Below are 24,086 nucleotides of genomic sequence, written 5' to 3'. Positions count from 1 at the left end.
GGAGGTGCCGGGAGTACCGAGATGCCACAACATCAGTTATGTATTACGGTGAACTTTTCTTCCTTTTTTGTTTTGTTTTTTTCTGAGAGGTGAGCCCAATTCATCCTGACAGAGGTTCACAGCACATTTTTGCCCAGCGGCTGCTTGCACCGACAAGCAAGACGGTGCAGGAGAAAGGCACTCGGTGCCTGTGCCACAGGAGCTGGTGGGCACCAAAACGAGCTTGGCACATCGCCCCCAGCACCATGCCAACTTGGGGATGGCTGCTGCACATGGACCTGGCCAGCCCCAGGGCCTGAGACGTCTGGGCTTCCCCACGGGGTGCTCAGCGCCGGCCCCACTCTCCGAGGATGCTCTCCTGGCACGGACACAGCACCAACCTGCTCCAAGCGCTCATGAAGACGGGTGTCAAATCAATCCCCGCAGCAGAGATGCCAAGTTAAAAAAAAAAAAAAAACCAAAAACAAAAACCAGAGGAAAGCAGCCAGCCATCTGTCAAACCAGCAATTTTCAGCTGGATTTCCAAAAACACTTCAGCTTTTAAAACCAAGAGAGGAGAGAAAATAAAAACCCCTCCTCTTCAACAAGCAGAAAAAGCATTCACAGGATGAGGTGCAAAATTCCTCTTTGACTTCAAAGGCGTTTCTCCTGGCCCGTTACCCCCAAATCCTGGCACAACCCACTGGAAAGCCAGCGGGCAGCGCGGCTCGGAGCTGTTTTGCCGCCAGACGACAGCATCCCACCAGCCGGGGCTGGGGCTGCCATGCCAGGGGAGCCCCAGGGTATCAGAGGGATGCTGAAATGTGGTACTTGCCCATTTGGAAGCACGGAGGAGGAGGAGGGACGGGCGGGAGGAAAGGGAGAATAAAAAAAAAAAAAAAAGTTTACGCTGCAGCAAAGGGAGCTTGTGTGGTTGGCAACAGCATCCCACTTCTGCCGGGGTGGGTTATCTCCCTCTGCTCGGCATGCAGAGATGCCAAGACTCAGCAGCACCGTCCCCATGGCCAGCATCAGCAGGATGCGGCCGAGCCCCCAGTGAGGATGGGCCAGACTCTTGCTCCAGCCTAGGCTTTGCCGGGAAAGTTCAGAGCGAACAGCCCCCTCCTCAAATGCTGGCTGAAAGGCATTTTTAGGGGTTATTTCTCATGCTATTATTGAAACTTTCTGCAAGCAAAGTCAGGGGCCAGACTGGGGCAGCCGCAGCCCCAAGCACCCCGACCGGCAGCACCCACCCACAGCACCCAGCCTGAAAATGCAGCCCCAGCCAACCCACCTCACCAGCCAGCCGCCCCTGCCTGCTCCAGCCCAGCCCAGCCGTCCTCCCTGTCACGGAGCTGCTGCCGGCCGCTCTCCTGCCAGCCCCTCTGCCTGCAGGCTCGGGGGTCCCCAGCCCCTCGGCTCCTGCCCCAGCAGGGAGGGCTGACAGCCCCAGCCAAGGCGCAGGTGGGACATCACCCTGCTTGCCATCCCCGCTGGGGATCCCCAGCCGGGGCGGTGCAAAGCGGGGGCACCCCCCCGCAGTGATGCTCAGGACCCCGGGGCAGCCACGGGGCACACCGGCCCCCCCCCCCCCAGCTCCCCGTGTCCTCAGCCCTGGCGCCTGCCCCCTCCAGCCGCCTCAGCCCCGGGGAAGCTCCCCACCTCGCTGCGGGTCCCAGGGGAAACACTGCAGCCTCACAAGCCCCATCCCAGCATGGACACGGGCACTGGCTGCTGGGCCTTTTACAAAGAAAAGGAGACTTCGAGAAGTCCTTTCTCGAGCTGTACCAGGTCTCTGCACCCTTGGCAAAGCCAGCACGGGACGTTTAGCTGTTTGGAAGTGCTTAGGCTGGGTCTCGTGGCACGTTTTCATCAGTTGTGGTAATCGGCAGGTTTTTTGCGTGCGCTATATTTTAACTTAATGTATGTTACAATCTACCCTGTAATGGAAAAATACCGCGGCTGTCATAACCAGTAACACTTTCAAAAGCACTTGACTCCCAAGTCATCCAGGTGCTTTTGACAACGTTGCCCCAGGTTGCTATAGGAACCCTAATAGTTTTCCCATCTGACTTCTCCATTAACGCTGGGATTTATATTTAATTTGTTTTCCCTTTCCTCAGCGAGAAGAGGCGAGGAGCAAGTGCATGTGCAGGGGGAGGAGAAGCTCCTCGGTGGGTGTCTCCTGGCCGTGCCAAAACCAGCACCGGGGACCAGAGCCTGTTCTGCCAAGATGCTGCCAGAGCAGCAGCGCAAGCAGAGCCCGACCTGCTGCAGGCAGAGAAGGGCACAGCCCCACTGTGCTGCCAGGAACCGTCCGGGAGGCAGTTGATGCCCAGGGTGGCTTTATTACGGCTCTCTCCCGTGTTCCCAGGCTGGCGTGACAGTCTGCCTCCCCCTCGCCTTCCTGCAGGCAGAGGGGCTCACGAGCAGAGCATCCCGTGCAGCTCCTGGGGCGAGGTGACGGGCAGGGAGCAGGCGAAGTTGCTGCAGAGATAGGCGGTGGCTTTCCCGTCCTTCCTCTCCAGGGACGCAAGGAAAGGTAACTGGCGGTAGAGGAACGCAGAGCTGTCTCCATCTGCTAGTATCAGCATCTGCCGGAGAAGGAGCTGTGAGAGCGCAGCCAGCACCAGCCAGCTGGTCCTTCCCTCCCCGCAGACGTGCCAAGCGCTGGCAGCGTCCCCCCACGCACTCGCCCAAAGACAGGAGGGGACGGGGAGCTGAGGGGACCCGTGCCAGCCCTCCTCCAGGGTCCCGCGGCAGCCACCTCCCCATCGCGCCTGCGCCACAGGGAGCCCATGGTCTACACCATCCCCGGCAGCTTTGCCTCCCTTTTCCCCTCCAGACACCTGGCAGCCGGGGAATGAAGCACAGGGACCGGCACACCCCGGCCCAGAGGGGGGCTGCCCGAGCCAGCTGGCTCCCTGGGGACACTCACCAGCCCAGGGGTAGCCCCAACCCCAGCACCAGCTGCAGCATCACCCCTTCCCACCCTGCAGCCCAGCTCCTCCTGCCCTCCAGACGCTTCCCAAAAGCTCGGACACCAGCGAGCAGTGGGTCGGGGGCTCTCCCAGCTGACACGGCAGCACCAGCCAGAGGTGATGAAGGGGCTGCCATGATAATTAGCTTTTCTGAAAGGGAAAATGTTTGTCAAAGCCTCAGGGCTAGCAGGCTAATCAGGGGAAAGGCAGGGAGCCTGGTGCTGACACAGATGCAAAGGGTGACCAAAGCGCAGACCCTTCCCAGGCCCAAGGCACAGCGGCAGCAGCATCCCACTGCCAGGGCACACAGCTGTCCCTCACCCGTGCCCGGCCCCAGCCCCGCACGTGTGCCCGCCGCAGTGTCCGCTGAGCACTGACATGCTCGCCACACGTTTGCGCTGCTCATGCCGCTGCCACTGAGGGATGCTGACACCAAACACTGCCGCCCCGGCTCCCACCGCCCCTGCCAGCCGCAGAGCGGTGGCACGCACACCTCCCACCATGGCACTGCTTGCCTGGCGTGAGACATCCTCTGCCACCGGCCCCGGGGCCAGGAGCAAACCCAGCACCCACACCCAGCAGGGATGCCTGTGCAGCCTCCCCCGTGCCTGGCAGGGGCTGCCCTCACCCCGTGTCCCCAGGGAGTCACCGCGTCCCCAAGCCCTTGCCCTGGACAACAGCTGCTGCGGTCCCTGATGACCCCACATCTCCCCCTCGGCCCCTGCCTTGACCCAGCTCTGGCTCAGCTTGTTTCACTGCCTGCCTCCTGCTCCCCCCCCCCAACATCCTCCCCCCTCGCCTTTGTCTGGAATTAATTCCAGGAGTGATTAATTACCAATTCATGTCCAATCTGAAATTCATTATTCATTTTTCTCACAAGCTCCCTAAGGTCCTCTTGCGGGGCCAGGATGAAGGCGAGCAGCAGGCTAACAACACTCTGCAGCTGAAGAGATAATGGGATCCTTCATAATTACCCTAAAGACCATTAACAGGGCAGGGATCTATACCAGGATCCAGGATCCAGACCTGGAGCAGGGATCCATCCCTCTCTGCTCCTGGCACCGGGACCCCCAGGGGAGCAGCCGCTGGCATCGCCCCTGGAGCACGTGCATCCCCACGGCAGTGGCTGCTGCCTGCGGCAAAGGGCTCCTCTGGGCGCGGGGTCCATTTAAACCTGCGACCTCAATGCCATTTTATCATTGGCGTCTCGTTACAGCAAGGATTTCAATGTGAGGTTTGTAAGGAATTAATTACTGGAACGACCTAATTAATTGTGTTCCTGCAGACAAGCCTAGCCCCCAGCGCCCTGCCGGCACCAGGGGAGCGGGGGTGGCAGGGGACACAGCGGTGACGTTTCCCCAACGCCTTGGCAAAGCCGATTCCCAAAGCTGCCACGTCCGCAGAGCGGGTGACCCGGGGCTGCTCTGCCTCGGGCAGCTTCTCGGGGTGGGGAAGGAGAGATGGGGAGCAGCTGGAAGGGGCTGAAGGCAGGTGGGAAAAGGAGCACCCGCGTCTCCCTTCTCTGTGCAATGCAGCACAGAAAGAGGAATAGCTGTTGGGAAGCAGCAGGCTGCTCCTGAAGGCAGTGTGATCCTCTGAGCAGTGGGATTCTCCTCCCTTCTCTCCATCACCTCTGCCAGACGAGGAGCCATCACTACTGCCAGAGATCAGGCTGTCTGCGGGGAATGAGCGTGGCACCGGAGAAGCCGCCGTGGGGCTGCGCTCCTCCGGGGAGAGAGCCTTCCCGGCAGAGATCCTCCTGCCACATTCCCTCTTCCAGGAAACAAACTCAGGCTGCCGAACGGGACGGCTCCTGATCCATCCCACCATCACAACATGAGGCACACACAAGGGCAGGCACGCCCAGCCCCCGGCCCTGCCTGCTGCCATACTCCAGCTGCAGCCCCCCCGTGCACCCCTCCACGCACAGCCCCCCTGCACGCAGCCCAGGCGGGCACCGCTGTCCTCAGGCAGCTCCCGAGCTTCGCTTCCCCCACAGAAATATCCATCCAGAGCACCCAGCCCTCCTCTTCCTCCATGCTCTGAGGAAGGCAACAGCCTGGGGGAGACGGACCTGCCCCTGAAGAGCAAGCATCCCCACCAGCCGGGCTTGTTACCAGCTTAGCAGGAGGGAACCAAGCTGCACGGGAGGAGAGGGAATGGCTGTGCTATTTGCTCTGCTCAAGACCCCGAAGCTGCCGGCTGCGTTCCCCCAACCCAGAGCCCACGTGGACTCAGGCGACCAACGGCTGAACCAGCTGCAGGGAAAGGGAGAGGGTTATTAGCAGTGGCGCTGGGCTCCCCGCTGCCACCACGTCCCTTCCCGTCCCTGCAAACTGGGTCACCCACTGTAATCCTTCACAGGGAGAGAGGAAGAGCGCAGGAGCAGAGGCCTCGCATGCAGCACGGGGACCAGCATGGCCAAGGGCGCTGCTGGACGGGAGATGGCGGAGGAAGGACAGAGAGCTGCGTCCCTGACCTGCACTCCCAGGCAGAAGTTGTGACTGTCCTCCAACACCGGCGTTGAACACCGCTGGGCACGTAGGCAGAGGGTCAGGGATGAAAGCCTCCATGGGCTAAGCTAACGCGAGGACAGAGCAGGGAATCCCGTGCTGATGGCTCAGCCCTCCCCAGTTCACCCTAGCTGGGGTTACAGAGGGAAACTGGTGCTTTGGCCCCAGTGCCAGCTCCCCACACGCTGTGGCTCAACGTGCCAGTCGCTGGCACCAGGACCCCGACAGGCAGGGATGAATCCGGTCCAGAGGCTGAAATGCTGAGCCCCCTCGCCCACAGCCCAGCCCTGCTTCCCTCGGCTCAACAGCCTTGCCAAGGCGTGAGCCATCCATCCCCGGGGCAGGGACGCTGTTTGCCGAACATGACAGGCGCCAGCTGCCGCGCTGCCCTTCCCTGCCAGCTCCGCGGGCAGCAAACAGTTCCATCCCCATGGCAGCACGGCCCCTCCGTGGGATGCACCGAGTGACGCATCTCTGAGAGGGGACGCAGACAAGAAGAGCGAGGCAGTAACCCCAGCGAACAGCGACAGCACAGCTGGGGGTAAAGCTTTTGGGAAAAGCCAGCCCCTCCCGGACGGAGGTACCCACAGCTGGAGTGAGGTATGGCCTTGCCGCTTCCCAAGGGTGCAAGGGTGGCTCCAGGCAGAAGGTGACCCAGACACTGGCTGCATCTGCACCGGGCGTGACGCATCCACACCGGGCATGACACATCCGCACCGGAACGAAAGGTTTTTCCCTTGGGAGAGCAGTGCTGGGGACGCTGGGCTCAGGCTGAGAGCTGTGAAAACAGCCGGCAGCAACAGCAGCCGCTGCTGCAGCCACTCGCTGGGCTGCCAGCACTCTGTGCCAGGGAAAGGGGTGCAGGGGCTCAGCCATGGCCCTGCCGGCTGCGCTTATGAATATGGGAAGGACAGGATGCTTCACAGAAGGGAGGCAGGACAGAGGAGGAGGAGGAGGATGGATGCTACAGCCGCACTGGGAGAAAGGATGAAGGCACCAGCAATGCAGGTGGCAGCAGAGAGCGTGACGGCAGCTGGCAGGGAGCGGCTGCGCAGAGGCCAGGGGAGGGCTGGCAGGGCTGGCAGGCAGGGCTGGCACCTCTACCTTGTTTGGGCTGAAGACGGAGTGGACGCAGCGCAGCATCTCTTTCGTGTCTTCTCCTTGCGGGTCCCCACAGATAACGACCTGTCCAGGGAGAGCGTGGGTGGCAGGAGGGAGAAAGCAGAGCTGTGACTGCACCCACACCACCACCAGGCCCCCTCCCTGCGGCAGGTCCCGTAGGGGACACATGAGCCCCAGCCCGTACCTGTTTGAGGGTGTGATGGAAGACAGCGGTGGCCCGGGCCATCTCTGGCAGGGTTATCGGGATCTTCTGCAGCCTCTCTGAGAAGGCGGCCAAGATCTGCCCGGCTTTTTCCACCCACTCCGTATGGCCGGAGTAACAAGCTGCTCGGAGCAGGTTTGTGACAGTGACAGAGTTGGCCGTGGGCTCTGCTCCGTCTTGGTCTGCAGGGGACAACAGCTCCTCCATCAGCCCAATGCCTCACCACCCCAGGGCTCGGTCCTCCAGCCGGGCATCACCCCTGCCCTCCCTAAGCTGCCCCACACCATAACCCACGCAGAGCATGGCCATGTCCCCAAGCTCACCATCCTTCAGGCGCAGGAGCAGAGAGGGATCGCCAGCCTCGCTGGAGAAATACGCAAAGCCTTTGGGGTCCCAGAAGAGCTTGTCTTGCATGTGCTGGAGCTGCAGAGCCCACTCCAGCCAGCCCTGCTCCAGTGAGGCTTCGTACAGGTCAAAGAGAGCCTGGATGACGAAGGCGTAATCCTCCAGGAAGCCCTGGATGGGCACGGCGCTGCAGCGGCCGATGGGAAAGGAGCATCAGGGTCTCTACGCTGGCCAGGTGGGAAATGTTCTACAACCCAGCAAAGCCCTACCTACTGGTCTCTGCTACCCGAGGAGATGCCACCTTAGAGCTCAGTCCAAGATAAGCAGCGGCTGTGCCCAGTCATCACACAGCTCAGCCCCTGGTTTCTCTATGGTCGAGCGGCAGCAGGGGAGGGCAGGGGAAGGCTTCTGCCAGCTCCAAAGATGAGGAATGGAAAAGGATTTGACCCTAATTCCTCCTCACTGCGGGGGGGGGGGCACTAATCCATCCCAAACTGCACCAGAGGCAGTTCTGCACAAGGCAAACAGCCTCCCTCCCTCCAAGTTCAGTCCTGCCTGGAGGAGGGGAGGATGGGGACCACCGGGGGCCTGGGCAGCTCCCACAGGGTGGCCGGTAGGTCCGGAGGCACTCTCTGTACCGCTGCTCACCTCTGCTCCACCCTGTTGTCTTTGCCCCGGTAGCAGCTCCGCAGCAACCTCCCACTGGTGGGGTCGAAGAGGTGTCTCCGCAGGAAGGCAGCTGCCTGCACAGCCCGGCTCACATACTCCTGCTTGGCCAGGGCCGCCCCGGCCTGGGCAAAGCCCGAGATCATCAGCCCTGCATAGGCACAGACACGGGGAGAGGCTCAGGGGGGCACAAGGGACTGGTGGGGGTGTCACCGTCTTTCCTTTAAAGGATGCTCAGCATGAAGCTCATCCTCCCTGACATTCGAGGCAAGTCAGGGCTCAGTCATCAGCTCTTCCACTCAGTTCAAACCACTAAGAAAGTCACTTACTGTCACCAAAGAGAAGGACAGAGCGCTGCAAGGCCAGCAAGAGCTAAGCTTTTGCTTGTGGGCAGAAACAGGGCTTAAGAGAGTCTTCCTGTTTGCAGGACGTGGTATAATTCCAGCTCACACCAGCTCCAGACCCAGCTACCCAGGCATTTACTGCTGGGAGCAGTGCCTAGGGTACTGCAGTTATTACCTGCGCAGGACACCTGGACGGACGGACACAGAGCTGTGGTCTCCCAGCTAATGCAGCAGTGGAGATGGGCTCTGTGCCCTGCCTGGGTCCTGAATCCCCAGTTCAGTCCCCTTCCCCAGAGCCCCACCGGGGGAGCCGGGCTGAGCCAGGGGAAGAGTTTTGCTGCTCTCTGCTGGCAACAGGGGAAGAAAATAAAGCCAGAGCAATATCCCGACCCTCGGCAGCCCCGTGGCTTGCAGGTGTGGGGCAGCTTCCCCCAGGTGCTCCCACAGCCCCGGACCCCAGCCCACCCACCGCCTCCGTGGGTGTAGCAGGACTCGTTGCTACAAGCCCCCAGAAACGTGCTGGCCCCAGGCAGCCACGGCAGGGTCTGGCCAAGGCACGCAGCCCCCGGAGCTGAGCCGCCTCTCACCGTTCCACGCCGCCAGCATCTTGGTGTCCATGTGTGGCCGCGGCCGCTGTGCCCGGGCTGCAGACAGCCTCCGCCGGCCCTCCCACAGCAGGGCACCGAGCCGCCCCAGCTCCAGCCCGAACCGGGCTGCCGTCAGCTCCAGGGAGGACTGAACAATAAGGACGTTCTTGCCCTTCAGCTCCTGACGGGGGTCCTGAAAGGAGAGCCCCGTTCTATGAACACTACCAGGCTGAGGAAGGGTTGGACCCCGTGTGCTTTGGGGCTGCTCTGCCATCCCCCCATGCCCAGGGGTGTGGGTCCCCCACCGATGCTCCCGGTACTGGGCAGGTCTTTGCCCTCCCTCACCTTCATGGGGCTCACGTTGCCGGTCTCCTTCACTCCATAGTGGTGCATGAAGACATCTCCCAGGGTCGTCCCCTCTGTGGCCCCCTCGACAGGGTCAGGAAGGAGAGCCCGGATTTCCTCAGCCTCCCACACACAGAAAGCTCCTTCTCGCTTCTCTCCGGATGCGGTGGTCGGGTAGGAATCCGCATCTTCTGCGCTGTAGAAACCTCCTGCCTGGGAAAAGAGCAACGGAGAGACCCTCCAGCTACCGGGACAGCACCTTCACCCAGCTCCCCATCACTGCTGGGCTGGCAGTCTGGCCAGCGAGCCGCGGCAGTGCCCCAGACTGAGCTCAGCTGGGAAGGGAGGGAGGGAAAAGCAGCCCCGAGTCACGTCGCAGGGCAGGGTAAGCGTCTCCCTTTGGCCCAGCTCAGGGAACAACCTACCTGGTCACTCAGGTCCCGCGAGACGTAGAGCAGAATATCTTGGGCGACATCGGCAAAGAATTCATCGCCAGAGATCTGCGGGAGGCACGGGGCGGTCATCAATGTTACAAGGGGCAGAGGGGAGGCAAGAGACACAGCAAGATATAATAAGTGATTCTGATTTAAAGAGCTGGCAAAGGGGGGGAAACACATTTCTATGTCCAGGGATTTTAAATGTGGATGGATTCGGAGTAAGATCTCTGACATAAGTCTACAGGCACTGGAGAGCAACCCTGGAGTTACAGCAAGGTCAGAGGCAGCAGCACGTGTTTGCTGACTCGTGCAAAGACCAGCCAGAAGGCTGTTCCCTGCCCCATTATGCTCAAAACCCTGGGGCTAAATTGTCACGGATTTGTGCAGTGTTCCTGTCCGGATGAAAACCAGTAGATGAAGGGGAGCATGGGACTGCTCCGTGCCCATGGGACGGGGAACATCTTGGGGAATAGGCTTCAAAGCTGCTCCCTAAACCAAGCCAGCCCTCCCCAGCCAGCACTCAGCGTGCCACGTGAGCCCCCCCGCAGAGGGATGCCACGGCTGTACCTGAAACGCTCTGCTATACATAGCTGCCAGCTGCCCCTGGTCGTACAGCATCTTCTCAAAGTGAGGGACGTGCCAGTGCTGGTCAGTGGAGTAGCGGTGAAACCCCTGCAACAACCAAGTGGACACATCTCAACCCCACGCCTTCACCCCACGCCTCCTGGGCATGCCAGGGGTTTACCCCCGAGGCTTTCCTCCTACCTGACCGATGTGGTCATGGATGCCCCCATGGGCCATCATCTTGAGGGTATGCAGAGCCATCTGCAGCGCCCGGGCACCTTGTGGAGTTGTTCGGTGCAGGGCCCAGTACGTGAAAAGGAAATTCAAATTCACTGAAATACAGGGAGAAAGTGGGAGGCTGTGGGGTGGGCTCTGCCCCCCGGCGCTGCCTGCTCCACGGTGAGGCTCAGCAGCAGAGGCCAGACTGACCTGGGGTGGGGAACTTGGGGGATTCGGAAAAGCCGCCGTAGTCCTCATCATAGGAGTTGGAGAGCTGCTGGAAACAGGTGGCCATCACCTCTTTGGATGGTGGGGGTGACTCCTGGCCCCGCACACGGATCTCGGACCTGTATAGCAATGCTTCCAGGATCTTCTGGCTGTTCTCCAACAGGGCATCTTTGTTCTCCTTCCACTAAGATGCAGAGTGAGAAAGTCAGTTCTTCCATTTTTTGTCTCTCTTTCTGCTTCCTGCATTGCACCAGTCCAAACTGCACCTTCAGTTCTCGGTTCCCCTCCCCAGATCAGTCCCAATCCATCTCTAGCCCAGCCAAAGCTCTGACGTGTTCTCTGGGCTACTGTTTCTCATGACTGTATCTCTTAACTCAGTCACCCATCAAGCCCGGACCAATTTCCCTGCAGCCCCTTTGGTTGAGCACTGCCTGCTACGCCATTCCTGCTCTGTACCTGCTCTGCGATTCGGAGCAGCACGGTCCGAAAGCCAACACGATGAACTCCATCTTCGGGAGGGAAGTATGTACCCCCTACAAAGGGCTTGAGGTCTGGAGTCAGCCAGACGCTCATCGGCCAGCCACCTCCACCGCTGGTTGCCTGAAAGACGAATCACGGGTGCACCAAGGTCATGCAAGAGGCACCCTCTGCTCTGTACCCCTCTGGCACACACACGTGCCTCACTTGAGGACAGATGTGTGCTTCTCTCCATCCTTGTGATCGTGGATGGCCCTATTCAGACCACCCCACATACTGGTTCTTCTTGCCTGAGGACCATGAACCTCATCCTGAAACAGTTAAAGCCTCCCGAGCCCTGCCCGTGCCTCCCTTACCTGCACGAAGGTCATGTACACTTTGTCCACATCTGGCCGCTCCTCACGATCCACTTTGATGCACACAAAGTTCTTGTTCATAATCTCCCCGATCTCCTTGTTCTTGAAGGACTCCTCCTCCATCACATGGCACCAGTGGCAGGTGGAATAGCCAACTGAAAACAAGCTCGGGCGAGTGAGGAAAGGCCCTTCGCGGGGAGCAGGACAGGCGTTATGGGGAGATCGCTCAGAGGTGGGACACCCTGCTATGGGGAACAGCTGCTGCCCCCCTGGAGAAGAGGTGGAGGAGAAAGGCCTCCTGCGAGCATGGAGGCTTGCAGGGCCTCCTGGGCTCTCCAGCTCTTGCTCCTAAAAACTGGCCGAGGACTCTGGTAGCCAGGAGGGCCCCTGGATACAGCCCATCTTCAGCGAGAGCTATTAAAGCCCTCTCTTGCTGGCAGAGAATTAGTGCCCAGTGTTCAGCCTTACCTATGCAGTTATTCACACACCAGCTCAGGACACAGCCCGGCTTATCTGGTCATCTACTGCACAACACGTGGGAACACGAAATACGTCTTGTTTCTGGTTACCTGACAGGAATATCAGCTTGTTTTCTTTCTTTGCTTTATCAAAGGCTTCCTGACTCCAAGGGAACCTGTGGAGGGAAGACAAGAAAGGAGCTTCAGGGGTCACTGCTGCCAGGATTCACGGGCTCCTCTAAAGCTGCCTGAGAAGCCGCTGCCTGGTGGAGAGCGGTCAAGACAGCCGGGGGCATGGCTGGCTCAGGAGCATGGACCCCAAGCCTGTGGGGAGCTGGACAGGAGGCCACACTGCTTCGTCTGCCATCGCTTCCATGGCAGCAAGTCCCTCAGCCCCACGGACACGGGACGAGGAGGGAGAAAGACACGAGTCGCTCTTACCAATCCACGGGGTTGTGAGCGTGCTGCAGGAGGTAGGGGGACTTCTCGTTAATCAGGCGGTTGGTGTGACGAGGGACGCTGGGGGGGCTGGTTGTCCCCCCCGTGGCCATGGTGACGCTCCCCGTTAGAAACACGCACCTGCGACGCCAAACAGGCTCATCATTTCCTTGCTCACCACAGCGAAGCGCAGCCCCTGGAGAGAGCCGCGACACCCCAGACCAGCACCACCTTCACCCAGGCTCCCTTGGGTGCCCAGCATGGCCCCGGAACAGGGTGCCGCTCCCTGCTATTCGCCCCCTGTGCCAGGGAACCGCTCTCAGGCCCAGGGCTGGGCAGCTCCACTGGGGCTCAGTCCACCTCCGTCCCCCCCCCAGGACCCCTCCGCCAGGGCAGCAGCCCCTGCAAAGTCTTCCCCACTTGCTGGAGGCTCAGGCGAGGCTGCTCTTCCCATGCTCGCCATCCCCAGGGCTCCCTCCCCTCCAGCCCCCAACCCACCACTGGCATCCTTTGGGGGCACAGTCACCCGACAGCCGCGGGCAAGGGAGCAGCAGCTGCGGGATTTGTTCCGTGTGTCCTCAGAGAGGAAAATCCCCTCCCGCGGGTGCCGGGGTAGGTGCGGGGTCAGGGTGCGGGCAGGGCGGCACAGGCTCTTCGTGGCGAGGGGAGCAAGGGACAGGAGGGGACCGGAGTGATCCTCCTGCTGCTGGGCGGGATGCAGGGGTGGGACGCTGGGATGCCGGAGGGGGCGCGAGAGGGGTGCAGGAAGGGGGTGCAGGGACTATGCAAAGTCACGCAGGGGGGTACAGGGATGCAGGGAGGGTTTAGTTAGGGAGGATGCAGGAGGGGTGCAGGGAGGACTTAGGGAGGATGCAGGGGGACGCAGAGGGATGCAGGGAGGATTTCAGGGAATGCAGGAGGGGTGTAAGGGTGCAGAGAGGATTTAGGAGGGATTCAGGGGGGCATGACTATGCAAAGTCACGCAGGGGGGTACAGGGATGCAGGGAGGGTTTAGTTAGGGAGGATGCAGGAGGGGTGCGGGGGGGGTTTAGGGGAGATGCAGGAGGGGTACAGGGATTGCAAGGATGCAGGGGAGCATTTAGGGGGATGTGGGAGGTGCAGGGAGGATGTAGGGGATATAGGAGGGGTGCAGGGATGCGGGGAGGATTTGGAGGAGCGCAGGGGAGGTTGAGGGAGGTGCAGGGGGAGACAGCGGTCATGCCGAAGGGCCGCCAGGCGCCGCAGCGACCGCCGCCCACCGCCCCGCAGGGGCGCAGCCGGGGCCCCCAGCCGCCCGCCCCCGGGGGCCGGCCCCGCCCCTCCCGGCGCCCCCCGCCCGCTCCCAGCCGGTACCTGCGGGCCCGGCGCAGCGGCGCCGCGAACATGGCGGCGGGGCGGGGCGGGACGGGGCGGGGCGGGGCGGGGCGGGGCTGCCGCCGCTCCCCGTGACCGGCCCGAGGCCTCCGGGGCGGCACCGCCGCGGCCTGGCCCGGCGCCCCCCGGCCCGCCCTCCTCGCCGGGCCCTGCCCGCCCCCGCCGCCCGCCCCGGGAGCCGCACACCGCGTCCGTCAGAGCATTTTATTGTCTCGCAGGCAGCCCGGAGCCGCCGCTCTCCAGCAGCGCCGAAGCACCGGCGCCCCCCGCCGCCCCCCTAGGCCCGGAGCGGGGCCCAGCAGCGGGCGAGGAGGCGGCTGTCCCCCGGGGGGGACCCTGCCCGCCCTGCCCGCAGCTCCTTCTGGAGGGACCGGGGGGGGGGGGGCTGAGGGGAGCAGCGAGCGGGAAGGGGGCGAGGGGCTGGCGGGGGGCGGCAGCCAGGGCAGCGCGAACCAGCCGGGACCCCGGCGTGGGGCAGCGCCTGCCCAGGGAGGGGAGCACGGGAGGGGGCAACCCCAGCTCCCCCCCGGCCCCAGCGTTGCCCTGGCTCCCCGCAAGCACCGGGGCGAAGCCCCCTACCCCGAGGGGAACCATCCAGCAGCGAGGCCGTGGCCAGACCCCATGCACCAGCCCAGCCTGCTGCACCAGAGCCCCCAGACCACAGCCCTTAGGAGGGGCCCCACCACGGCCCCTACACCGCCCTCGGCAGCGGCTCTGGCCCTCGCAGGGGAAGGGGGCCCCCTCTCGCCCGTCAAGCACGGGGGCTCATGCTGGCTGCCCCCCAGCCGGCAGGCACGGGGAGGGGGCTGGCGTGGGGGGCACCCTCCCTTGCAGCTAGCGAACCGCTGGCCCCCCAAGGTCTTGGCAGGAGAAAAGGCCGGGGAGGTCTGTAACAGCCGGGGAAGGGGCAAGAGTCTACACATCCAGAGACTTCAGAGGAAGGGGTTGAGCCCCCCCGGAGCGGCCGGTGGGCCGCTCAGCGGCAGTAAAGGCTGCGGCAAATTGCTGGGGAGTTCGGGGAAGGCGCCGGCCTGGGGGAAGGCACTGGCAGAGGCGGGGAGGGCGGCAGTGGCGGTGGGGACGCTGCTGAGGGGCAGCGGCAGGGACGCGCTGTAGGTCATGGAGTTGGCGGGGAGGCCCGTGGGCAGGCTGGGCACCGGCGAGCTGGTCCGCATCTGGTTGAGTGTCGGCTTGGGCTGCTCGGCGAGGCTGAAGGGGTTGGTGGGGGACGGTGTGCTCAGACCTAGCAAGGAGAGGATGGGACACGTCAGGGCAGCCATGCCACCCCCAAACACTCCTCTGCCCAGCCCAGGGAAGCCCCCGGCCGGCAGCCTGCACCACAGCACCGGCACCTACCCGAGAGAAAGGGGTTGCGCGTCTTGGAGGCCGGTGCAGGCGCGACCAGGGAGTCCAGGTTGACCAGGGAGGAGGCAGCGGGGCCGAGGAAGGCCTCAGGGGTTTTACAGTCCTTCCGCTCCTTGCCGGATTCGGGCAGGGAGTCGGCCAGGTTGGCGAGGTCAAAGCTCTTCGTCCCATCCTGCCTGGCACTGGGGAACAGGTCGCCGAAGGGGTCCAGCTCTTGGGGGGGGGACACGACATGAGCCACGTGAGCCAGCTGGGAGACACCGGGGGTGACAGCGTCCCCCCCGTTACCGCACGGGGCGGCTAACAGCACATCGCGCCCCAGGTCACAGCTTGATGCAGTGGGGCTGAGGCTGCAGCATGGCATGCCTGAGCTCCCCCCGAGCCGCCACAGGAGGCGGCGGGGTTGGGAACATGGGTGCACGCAGGGACCAGAGCTGCCCCCTCGGCTACGGGGCAGCCCAAGCCCACGGCACACACGATGGCAGGTGGGAACAAGCTTTGGCCACGCCAGCAAGCAGCCACACACAGCCCAGTCAGCCCTGGAGCTGCCTCCCTGCAACGGGCAGGGACAGGTCACCGTCCCCACCTGCCCAAATCGGCCCCTGCCCGCTCCCCCAGCTCTTACCAACGGGGCTGTTGGACTTGGCCGAGGAGGGCGGCTGCGAGGGCTCCTGCTCCGGCGGCTCGGGCGGCTTTGCAAACAGGTCAAAAGCATCCCCCCCTGGAGCTGGGGGGAAGAGGTGAGACTCAAGGAGGGGAGCAAGCGGGGAGGTGAGAGGCGGGAGATGTACGGGCAGGAGAGAGGCAGGGGCGGCTGCCTGCAAGGAGACAGAGAAGAGGGCGTGCGGTGGGGGGGCGCAGGGCTGGGGGTCGGGAACGTGCACTGGCTCGGGGGGGGGGGGGGCTAAGATGAACCAGACCATTGGGGGGGTCACTGCAGACCAAGGCAGCCCCCACACTGCTTGCAGCCGTAGCCCCCGCAGCAGGCAGGTCCCTTTCCCAGCCCCAGCAGGGACAGGCGGAGGGGACAGGTCTGCAGGAATGCTGTAACAACCAGCACTGGCCCCCAGGCCGGATTCTGCTCTCCTCCCCAGGGACTTAAAACTGAGGGCAATACATGCAGGGCCTCCACGGGGCCGGAGGAAGCACCGAGGCGGAACCGAGAGTGGCATTGAGCTCTGAAACACAGGCGGCTCCTACAACTGCTTCCTCATCTGCAACGCAGCACCTGCGAGCAGCAACCGTCCCATCCCGGTAGGGCGCGTAGGGCTGGTTTGGGGTGAGCAAACAAACAGGTAGCACCGGTGGGGGACACGCTGTCACCCCGCTGCTGGAGCGGTGCGGCAGCTGCTATCCGCTCCCATGGGAGGGCTCCGTTAACTGTGCCATGTTAATTAAAGCAGCCTATTCTGTGCAGGGACAAAGCCTAAAAGTTCTCTGAAGCCTTCAGGATGCCGAGGGGCAAGCAGAGGTCCCGCTGCAGGGCAGGAGAGCAGGGAGGGGGAGTTTGCAGAGCTGGCTGCGGAAGGAAGGGGGGAGCACCCCGGGATGCCCACTTGCAGGAGGGCAGCGATGGCCAATGCTGCCCACAGTCCCCAGCAAAGCCAAAACGCCGATCGAGCCTCTTACCAGGGTTAGGAGGTTGCTCGGCCACAGCGGCCCAAGGGTCAGCAGCTGGCGTAGAACCAGGGACCTGGGTGGGGGGGGATGCCGTCACCCAGGGGTCCGCAGGAGGGAAGCCAGAAGACAAGGGTGCCTTCCCCCAAGGGTCAGAGGCTGCAGTGGTGCTGGGGGGGAAATCCCAGGGCCCGGCGGAGGTTTGCTGGGATGAAGCGCTTGCCTGGGAGAGGGGCTCCCCGCCAGCGGCTGGGACCGGCACCCAGGGGTCAGCCGCACCGGCCCAGGTGGAGGCTGCCGGCTCCGCTTTGGGTTTCATATCTGAAAGAAGAAGGGAAGCTGTGGAAGAGGGGAATGGCGCAGGGCACGGAGGGATGCTGAGCGGCGGGTATGTGCCCGGGGGACCACGGCTTCCAGCAGCACTGCCCGGGCATGCAACAGACCGGGCAGCGGAGGGAGGAGAAGCAGGAGGTCCTTACTGTTGCTGGGGAGGGACAGAGGCAAGGGAGAGGTTTCTGCCACTGTCCCAAGCTTTGGCAGCCTGCGAGTTGCCCCCACCTGGCATATCCCATGGGTCGGCAGACGTGTGGCTGGAGGGGGCTGGCGCCGGCCCGAATATATCTGCCAGCTCCAGGATAGAGGACTGCAAACAGAAAGGGAATTAAGGGGTGAGGGAAGCCCCGGGCAGACCTGCGGGATCGCCCCAGAGCCCAAGGCTGGCTGTGTGGCCATCCAGGCCCCCAGCGCTGTACCTGGCTTTTCTTCATCTTATCTTCTTCTTCCTCTTCCTCCCTGCCCTGGGCAGTCTCCTCTATGGCTCTCTGCAGCAGGGAATTCTCCCCTTGCCAAGCCCTCACCTCCTGTGGGGACAAGGGACAGGGCCCATGAGCTCAGCAACCCTGCAGGCAGCACCTTCTCCAGGAGACAGACCCAGCACAAGAGCTGCCACCGCATCCCCGAAAAGTCCCAGCATCCGAGCAGGCGGCTCCTCTGGGGCCGAGCCCGCCAGGAGAGTGCTCAGCAGACAGCCCGGAGCAGCGAAAGCAAAGCAGGTGCCGGAGCGAGGAGGCGTTTCAGGCTCCAGTGCTCCAGAGAGAAGCCCAAGTGCAAGGAGAGAGGAGTGCCCGGGGCTGCAGGGCACAGGTACCTTCTCGTGCTCCTCTTTGCTCAGCGCGAGCGCTAGCTGCAATTGCCTTTCTTCGTCTGTACTGGAAATTGGAGGGAGTGGCTTCTGCCAACAGAGGAAATTGGGAAATTCAGCTTGCCCTCAGCTCGCGGGACTGCTTGGAGGTCCCTGTCCTTGCCACCGCCTCTCCTGCGGCCCCTTGCCTGCCTGCACAGCATCTCTGTGCCCATCCAGACAGCTTTGCCTGCAGACCTCCCGCCCGGTGCCCCTACGCTCTTGAACCAGGCTCCCCTGCAGCCATTACCCCAGCTCCTTCCCCTACTCCATCACCTGCCTCTGCATCTAGGCCGGGACGACCCTAAATTAGGCAGCCAGCATCTCCCCTGGGAGGTTTTCAGGGACGCCGATGCAGTCAGCGGAGGAGAGGGGATCGATTAGGCAGCCCCTCGCCCCGGCAGCCTGCTGAGGAGGTGGGTTTGCAATGCCGACCAGCCTCGGTTCGGGAATCCTGCCCGGCCCTGCCCTGCTGGGAGAAAAGCGCCCAGACCTGAGGCAGATTTTGGGGAGAGGCTGTCCCCGTACAGCCATGGCAGCCCGGATTACCGCTCCGTGACGCTTGTCCAGCAGCGTGGGACCAGCTGGGGCTGGGAATGGGGACCCTGGTGGGGGGGGTGTTTGTGTGTGCACACCTGTACAAGTGTGTGCGAGCGTGCACACATGTGCACAGCCCAGAGGGACTCCAACAGGCAACACTTTCAAGAGCGTGTTCCTACAGTACTCATCGCAGCAGCGTATGGAAGCTATAAATACTCCAATTCCAGGACAAAAATAGGGATATACGCTCTGCTCCGTCTCCAAAAGAGCCTCCATCAGGCAGGGAAGACGGGCAGCAGCAAGCGCCGTCTCCAAAGGTTGTCCCCTGTCCCGGCAGGACCGAGCTCGCAGTGCTCAGTGCCAGCCCCGGGGGGACGCCCACCAGCCCGGGCACACAGCCCCTCGGTCACCACGTCCCTCCGACTTTGTGTGCCCGGCCGTACCCGCGTGCCCACACAGGCCGTGCCAGCCAGCGGCAATCTCAGCCGGTGCGCAAATAAGCCGTCCCGGGTGGAAAAGGGGCCGTGGCCAGCAGATAGGAGAGGGGACAGCCCTGGGGGAGGTTTCACGGTTGGGGACAGCAGCTCGCTTGCTGCCCGCATCCCTGCTCAGCTCCTCCTGGTGCTGTTTTCCAGTGCTCCTTCAAGCCCGGTTTGAAAGGACCAGCAGTGGGAGGGAGCACCCGGCCCCACTGAGCCCCCAGCCTGGTGCACAGCCTCGGGGATGCTGCCGGCTCCCCACCCACCACGCAAACCGCAGCGCTGCGCGAGGCATCGCCTCCTAAAACCTCCGCAGGAAGGCAACAGAAATGGGGCGAGCTTAGACCAGAAGCCCTCAGCAGAAGAGCGCAGCCAGGTTTGGGAGGGGTCGTAGTAAATCCAGAAGACCCCCCCCAAGTTCACCCTGGGGTCTGGGAGGCTGGACGGGTCTCAGCCTGGTGCTGTCCCTGCCGGTACGAGGACGGGGAGCAGGGACAGCCCATGCCTCCATCTGCCTGCTGGCAATTTTGGGTGCCGGACAGTGCGAGCAGCCTGGTGCAGTTGCAGGTGCATGCACCGGCCTCAGGCAGCCCCCAAAATCCTCCCTCCTCCCAGGGAAATGACCCACCATGCCCGCAGACAAGGCAAGGTGCAGGGAGATGCCCAGCTTCGCGCGCCCTGGGGCGGGCAGAGCCACCCTACCTTCTCCGCCTCCTCCCGACTCATGGCCAGCGCAAGCTGCAGCTGCAGCTCCTCCTCGCCCGTCGTCTGGGGCCTCGCTTGCTCCAGGTCGGAGGCAAACCGTGGGGATGAGGATGATGCTGGGAGATAACAGAGGAAAAGGGGAAGAAGCAGCGTCAGGATTGGGGTATTTTGGGGAGCACATCAGCAGCCTCCCCCAGGCCCCATCCCAACGCCCACAGCTCCGCAGCATGGCTTCCCCAGGGGACGTAGCCCCACATTAGAGCTCCCTACCACAAATGAGCCATGGGTTTAAGGTTTGGGGCACCGCCAGCTGCCACCACTGCTGGGGTTCACCACTGGCCAAGCCAAACCTCTGCCCGCGGCACAGGATAGAGTCAGGCTTCACCACCGCTCCTCCAAAAGGTGGCGGGGAGCGATGAGCACCAGGAGGGTGCAAACCAAACGCAACGCCTGCCTCCACCCCACAGCGCGCCCGAGCGAGCCGCCAGCCCTGCGAACGAGCCCCCAGGCCCCTGCCAGCAGCACTCACAGTTAAAGGAGGAAGGCGAGCCCCGCGCCCGGCCGTAGTCGTCACCGTAGGGCGATGCGCGGCGGCCATAGGCGACCTGGTGGCTGCTGCTGCCCATGCCCTCGAGGGCCATGCGCTCCTTGGTCTGCAGCGCGTGCGCCCGCTCCTGCTTCAGCCGCTCCTCGTCCTTCAGCAGTGCCATCACCTGCTTCACCTTCTCTCGGATGTTGATGCCCTGGTCCTTGCCGTCCCGGTCCACGTACTGGAAGTCCTTCAGCGTCTGGATGGTGTAGAGGTTCTCCCGGCATTGGTGGGTCACCTTCTCAGAGCCAGTTTTGATGAGGTAGTCCAGGAGGGTGAGGGCTTTGTAGACATGACGCCAGTTCTTGCCACTGTCGTTCAGCCGCCGCCAGATCATGCCCATGACCTCGGCAAAGGCCACCGTGTTGAAGGTGAGGTCGGCGATCTCCGACATCAGGGAGCTGGGGGGTCCCCAGGGATCGTTGGAGGTGGCCTCCCGCACCTTGATCTCTGCCTCCGAGTAGTTGTGCACGATGTTTTTCACCTGCCGGCGCAGCGCCGAAGTCGTCATGGCTGTGCGGTGCCGGAGACCCGCCGGTGGCAGGCAGGAATGGTGGAGAAGGGATGGGCACTCACGGCCACGGCCTCACTGGCACCTGCAGCGGGGAACGGGGACACAAAGACGTCAGCACCGCCCCAACCACTGAGACCCGTCCCCAGAGCCCCCGGCTGGATCCTGGGACACTTCTCAAGGTGGAAGTGCCCATCGTCAGGGCATCAGGTGCACTATGCGGGGCTGCCACTGCTCGCTAACCCAAAGACACGCAGGACGCTCAAGGGGAAAAAAAATCTCATAGCAAGCCAGTACCCAGCACCGAGGAGCCGCCAAGAGATTTGGCTCTGGATTCAGCAACATTTGGAGGAGATTTTACCCTGCACGTCTGCTTCTAAAAGTAACCACCTGAAAATGGCAGCTCCCTCCTCCAGATCCCAGCTGCCTCAGCCCCACCATCCCGGAAAAGCTGGTTTCAGGCCCCCCAGCCCTCACGCCAGCCAGGGGCTCCCCTGTACCCCCAGATGCACTATCTGCGGCCATATGTGGCCCTGCTTGCCCCAGCCATCGCCCCAAGGCTCTCAGTGCCACCGAGGATGGGTCCTACAAAACCAAAGCCCTGCCGTGAGTCAGAGCCTGCCATGACTTACCAGCACTGGCAGCCACTCGGGTGGGTTTTCCCAGCAAACTTGATAATTTTGCTTCCGCGAGAGGCTGCGGATATGGAAGTGCATGCTGACGCGGGGTTGCGAATTTGGGGTGCTATCCTCCAGCGCCAGGTCAGCGAGTGGGATGGATAATGCAATCCCCCTCTCCGAAAACCCCCGAGCTGCCTGAGCCTTCTCTGTGCCCAGATGCAGGGCCGGGGCAGCAGGGGCCCGTCCTTGGGGCGTGCTGCACCCGACGGGGGATGCAAAATCACGTGGGTCAGTCTGGACCCATTTTCACGTGAGCCCATCTCCACTCTGCCCCCTACTCCGGGCTAGTCCTAATCCTCACCTTCTCCCTGCATGGTGGGAAGACACCATTTACCCTCATTTTATCAGAGGGCTAAGCAAAGCCAGGAGGCAGAGGCTGCCTGGAGCTGCCTTGCCCTCAGCAGGGCCGCGGAGCCAGGCTGCTCCCAGAGCTCCCACTGCAACTGCAACAAAACTCAGTGGCAATATTTCCCCGTCCGAGATAGCGCTTGTGGGCAGAGGAATATCTCCCCTACGCAGCAGGGCCTGCGGACAGCGATTACTGGTTTCCATCCCACCACCCACCTTGGGGTGCCGGTACCTTCCTGGACTGCAGCCGCTGTGCCGCGTCCAGCCCTCTTCTGGCTCGGGACACTGCTCCCTCCCGCCGGAGCTGGGCCAGGGCTGCGCCGATGTGCCCACAAGCCACACACAGCGCCTGCCACACTCCCGTGCAACCCGTGCAACCAGTCCAGCACCTCCTGCTCCCGCGGGCCGGCGGCCGGGTGCCCCACGGCTCCGCCGGCAATGTCCCCCGTGAGTCAGAGAGGAGGCTGGCACCGCCACGCTCGCGGGAGGCTGAAGTGTCTCTCGAGACACTTCCCTGTATCGATTCCCTTTCGCAATGCAGCCCGTCAGCACAGCCTTTGGATCCCACGGGGAGAGCACACGGTGTGGACAGCCGCACTGTTGCCCGCCTGGCACGAAAACACCTTCGTGACAAGGGCAGCGGCGCAGCAAAGTCCTCCAGGACTTGGCTCTGCACTCTGCTTTCCACCAACACCCAGGCGGGAGATAAAGTCACGTTTTCCAAAGGTGCCACTGGCCTGGCAAACACCAGCAAACACCGGCACTCCTCCTCCGGGGCAGGACGGTCCCTCCTGCCTCCAACAGGTCTCCTGGCAGGACAAACCCCAGGTCCAGCGTGACGAGCTCCGGCACCACTTGTTCTGGCCGGAGACCCGATCCCAGCTGGACTTTGCCTGCCACGAGATGGGCTGGGAAGTCTGCATGGGAAGAGATGGGAAGCAGGGGCTGGGACAGGGGTGAGAGGAACGTGGCCCTGGCTGGAGCACTGCCAGCGGTGTTAAAAGCAGCGGGGTTTATTGAACACCATATCCCCCCCGCCGGAATATAAAGGGAGTGAAACAGAAGCTGTGCGGGAGATAAGGCGGCAGCACCCGGCAGCTCAGATGGAATTACTGCAGTGACCTTGAACAAGAGGCTGCCAGGTGGGAGAAGGACACACGAGTGCGGGGACAGGTCCCCATTGCCCCGCGGCCCGGCCCAGGGGACTGCGGAGGCGAAGCGGGGACGGCGGGGGGGGGCGGCGAGGAGGAATAACATGGAGGGGGAGCAGGAGGGGATGGGGCGAAGGAGGAGAGGGCAGAGGGGCCAGACGAGAGGAGGAGCGAGGCCGAGGGGGGGATTAAAGCCTCGCTCCATCCCTAATCAGGGTGCGGGAGCAGCGCCCGACATGGAGGGAGCGGCAGGGAAAGGCTCCCGGCAGAGCCCTCAGCCGCGCCGCCGGCTCCCGCAGCCCGCCCGGGGGCCGCCCCCGCCGCGGGGCCCCGGGGCCCCGAGCCCGGCCCGGGAGGCGCCTCGCCACCGAGCTGCCCGCCGGGGCCCGGCATCCCCCGGCCCGCGATGCTCCGGCGTCCAGAACCTTCCTCTTCCTCCTCCCCCTCCTTCTCCTCCTCCTCCTCCCCTTCCTTCCTCTTCCTCTTCCTCCTCCTCCTCCTCCTCCTCCCCCCCTCCCCCCGCAGCCCGGCTCCCGAGGGGCGCGCAGCCCCGCTTACCTGCGCGGAGCGGAGCGCGGCCCCGCCGTGCCGGTGCCGGTGCCGGTGCCGGTGGGAGCGGGCTGGAGGCGGCCGCAGCCCGCCCGCTGCGCGCCGCCGAGTTGCCGGGCTGGCTGGGCAGGTCCCGGCGGCAGGTCGCGGCTTAACCCCTTCGGGGCCGCCCGAACCCCGGCCCGGCTCCCGCCCGGGCACCGACAGAGGCGCTCAGCCCCCGCCCCGGTGCGGCGCAGCGCCGTGCGGTACCGGCCGCGGGGGATGCGGCGCCGAGCCCCTGCCCCGCCGCATGCGGGAGGCGGGGATGCTGTAAATGCTCAGTCACTGCCCCTCGCTGGCAGCCAGCCAGCCGCTGCCTGCCGCTGCTTGCTTTGCTTTATTATTTTTTTTTTTTCCCCTCCCTCCCTCCCCCCCCCCCATTATTTTCAGACAGAAATCAACGTCCCCGGGCTGGGAAGCGCCTCCGAGGGCTGCCGACCCTCCCCGCCCTCCCCATAACGCAGCTCCCTCTCTGGTACCCAAGGCCACGGTTGCAATTTGGGTTCGTTAAAATTTTTTTGCCAGAATCTAAATTTGGAGCGGATTCTTCCCCTGCTCTGAACAGCTACCGGAGCCTGGCTGGGGGAGAGAGGGAGGCATCAGATGACATGACAAAATAAGTCATGTCTCTCGATCGTTTCAATGCCACCCCCTCTCTCCCGGCCTCTGCCTTCCATTTTAATCACTGACAGGCC

At 63.3% G+C, this 24,086-nt stretch overlaps 2 protein-coding genes across 6 annotated transcripts; both read right to left on the bottom strand.

The window, feature by feature from the left end:
• Positions 1 to 2,307: 2,307 nt before the first annotated feature.
• Positions 2,308 to 13,656, bottom strand: SPATA20 (spermatogenesis associated 20). The gene is made up of 16 exons (XM_076353676.1): positions 13,615 to 13,656; positions 12,265 to 12,402; positions 11,935 to 11,999; positions 11,366 to 11,520; positions 10,989 to 11,132; positions 10,515 to 10,716; positions 10,287 to 10,417; positions 10,089 to 10,193; positions 9,510 to 9,584; positions 9,085 to 9,297; positions 8,740 to 8,932; positions 7,791 to 7,959; positions 7,121 to 7,329; positions 6,780 to 6,979; positions 6,578 to 6,658; positions 2,308 to 2,573 (listed from the first exon to the last, which is right to left on the bottom strand). Exons 1-16 carry the CDS (start codon positions 13,644 to 13,646, stop codon positions 2,403 to 2,405), a joined length of 2,283 nt encoding a protein of 760 aa, XP_076209791.1. The 5' UTR covers positions 13,647 to 13,656; the 3' UTR covers positions 2,308 to 2,402.
• Positions 13,657 to 14,039: 383 nt separating this feature from the next.
• EPN3 (epsin 3) lies at positions 14,040 to 23,450 on the bottom strand. Of its 5 annotated transcripts, XM_076354099.1 has the most exons (12): positions 23,359 to 23,450; positions 21,882 to 22,566; positions 21,254 to 21,317; positions 20,051 to 20,706; positions 19,519 to 19,637; positions 17,765 to 17,848; positions 17,370 to 17,477; positions 17,176 to 17,260; positions 16,630 to 16,938; positions 15,626 to 15,727; positions 14,992 to 15,213; positions 14,040 to 14,878 (listed from the first exon to the last, which is right to left on the bottom strand). In XM_076354099.1, exons 4-12 carry the CDS (start codon positions 20,619 to 20,621, stop codon positions 14,568 to 14,570), a joined length of 1,911 nt encoding a protein of 636 aa, XP_076210214.1. In that variant the 5' UTR covers positions 20,622 to 20,706; positions 21,254 to 21,317; positions 21,882 to 22,566; positions 23,359 to 23,450; the 3' UTR covers positions 14,040 to 14,567. The 5 variants fall into 5 exon arrangements, with proteins under 5 accessions (XP_076210214.1, XP_076210216.1, XP_076210213.1 ...); XM_076354101.1 differs by lacking the exon at positions 21,254 to 21,317 and having other exon boundaries at positions 21,866 to 22,566; XM_076354098.1 differs by lacking the exon at positions 21,254 to 21,317.
• Between the last annotated feature and the right edge of the window lie 636 nt (positions 23,451 to 24,086).

The sequence above is a fragment of the Aptenodytes patagonicus genome, chromosome 16 (genome assembly GCF_965638725.1).
Source record: "Aptenodytes patagonicus chromosome 16, bAptPat1.pri.cur, whole genome shotgun sequence".
Taxonomy (NCBI): Eukaryota; Metazoa; Chordata; class Aves; order Sphenisciformes; family Spheniscidae; genus Aptenodytes; species Aptenodytes patagonicus.
Note: the sequence above shows the minus strand (reverse complement) of the source record. Positions and strands in the feature narration are given on the sequence as shown.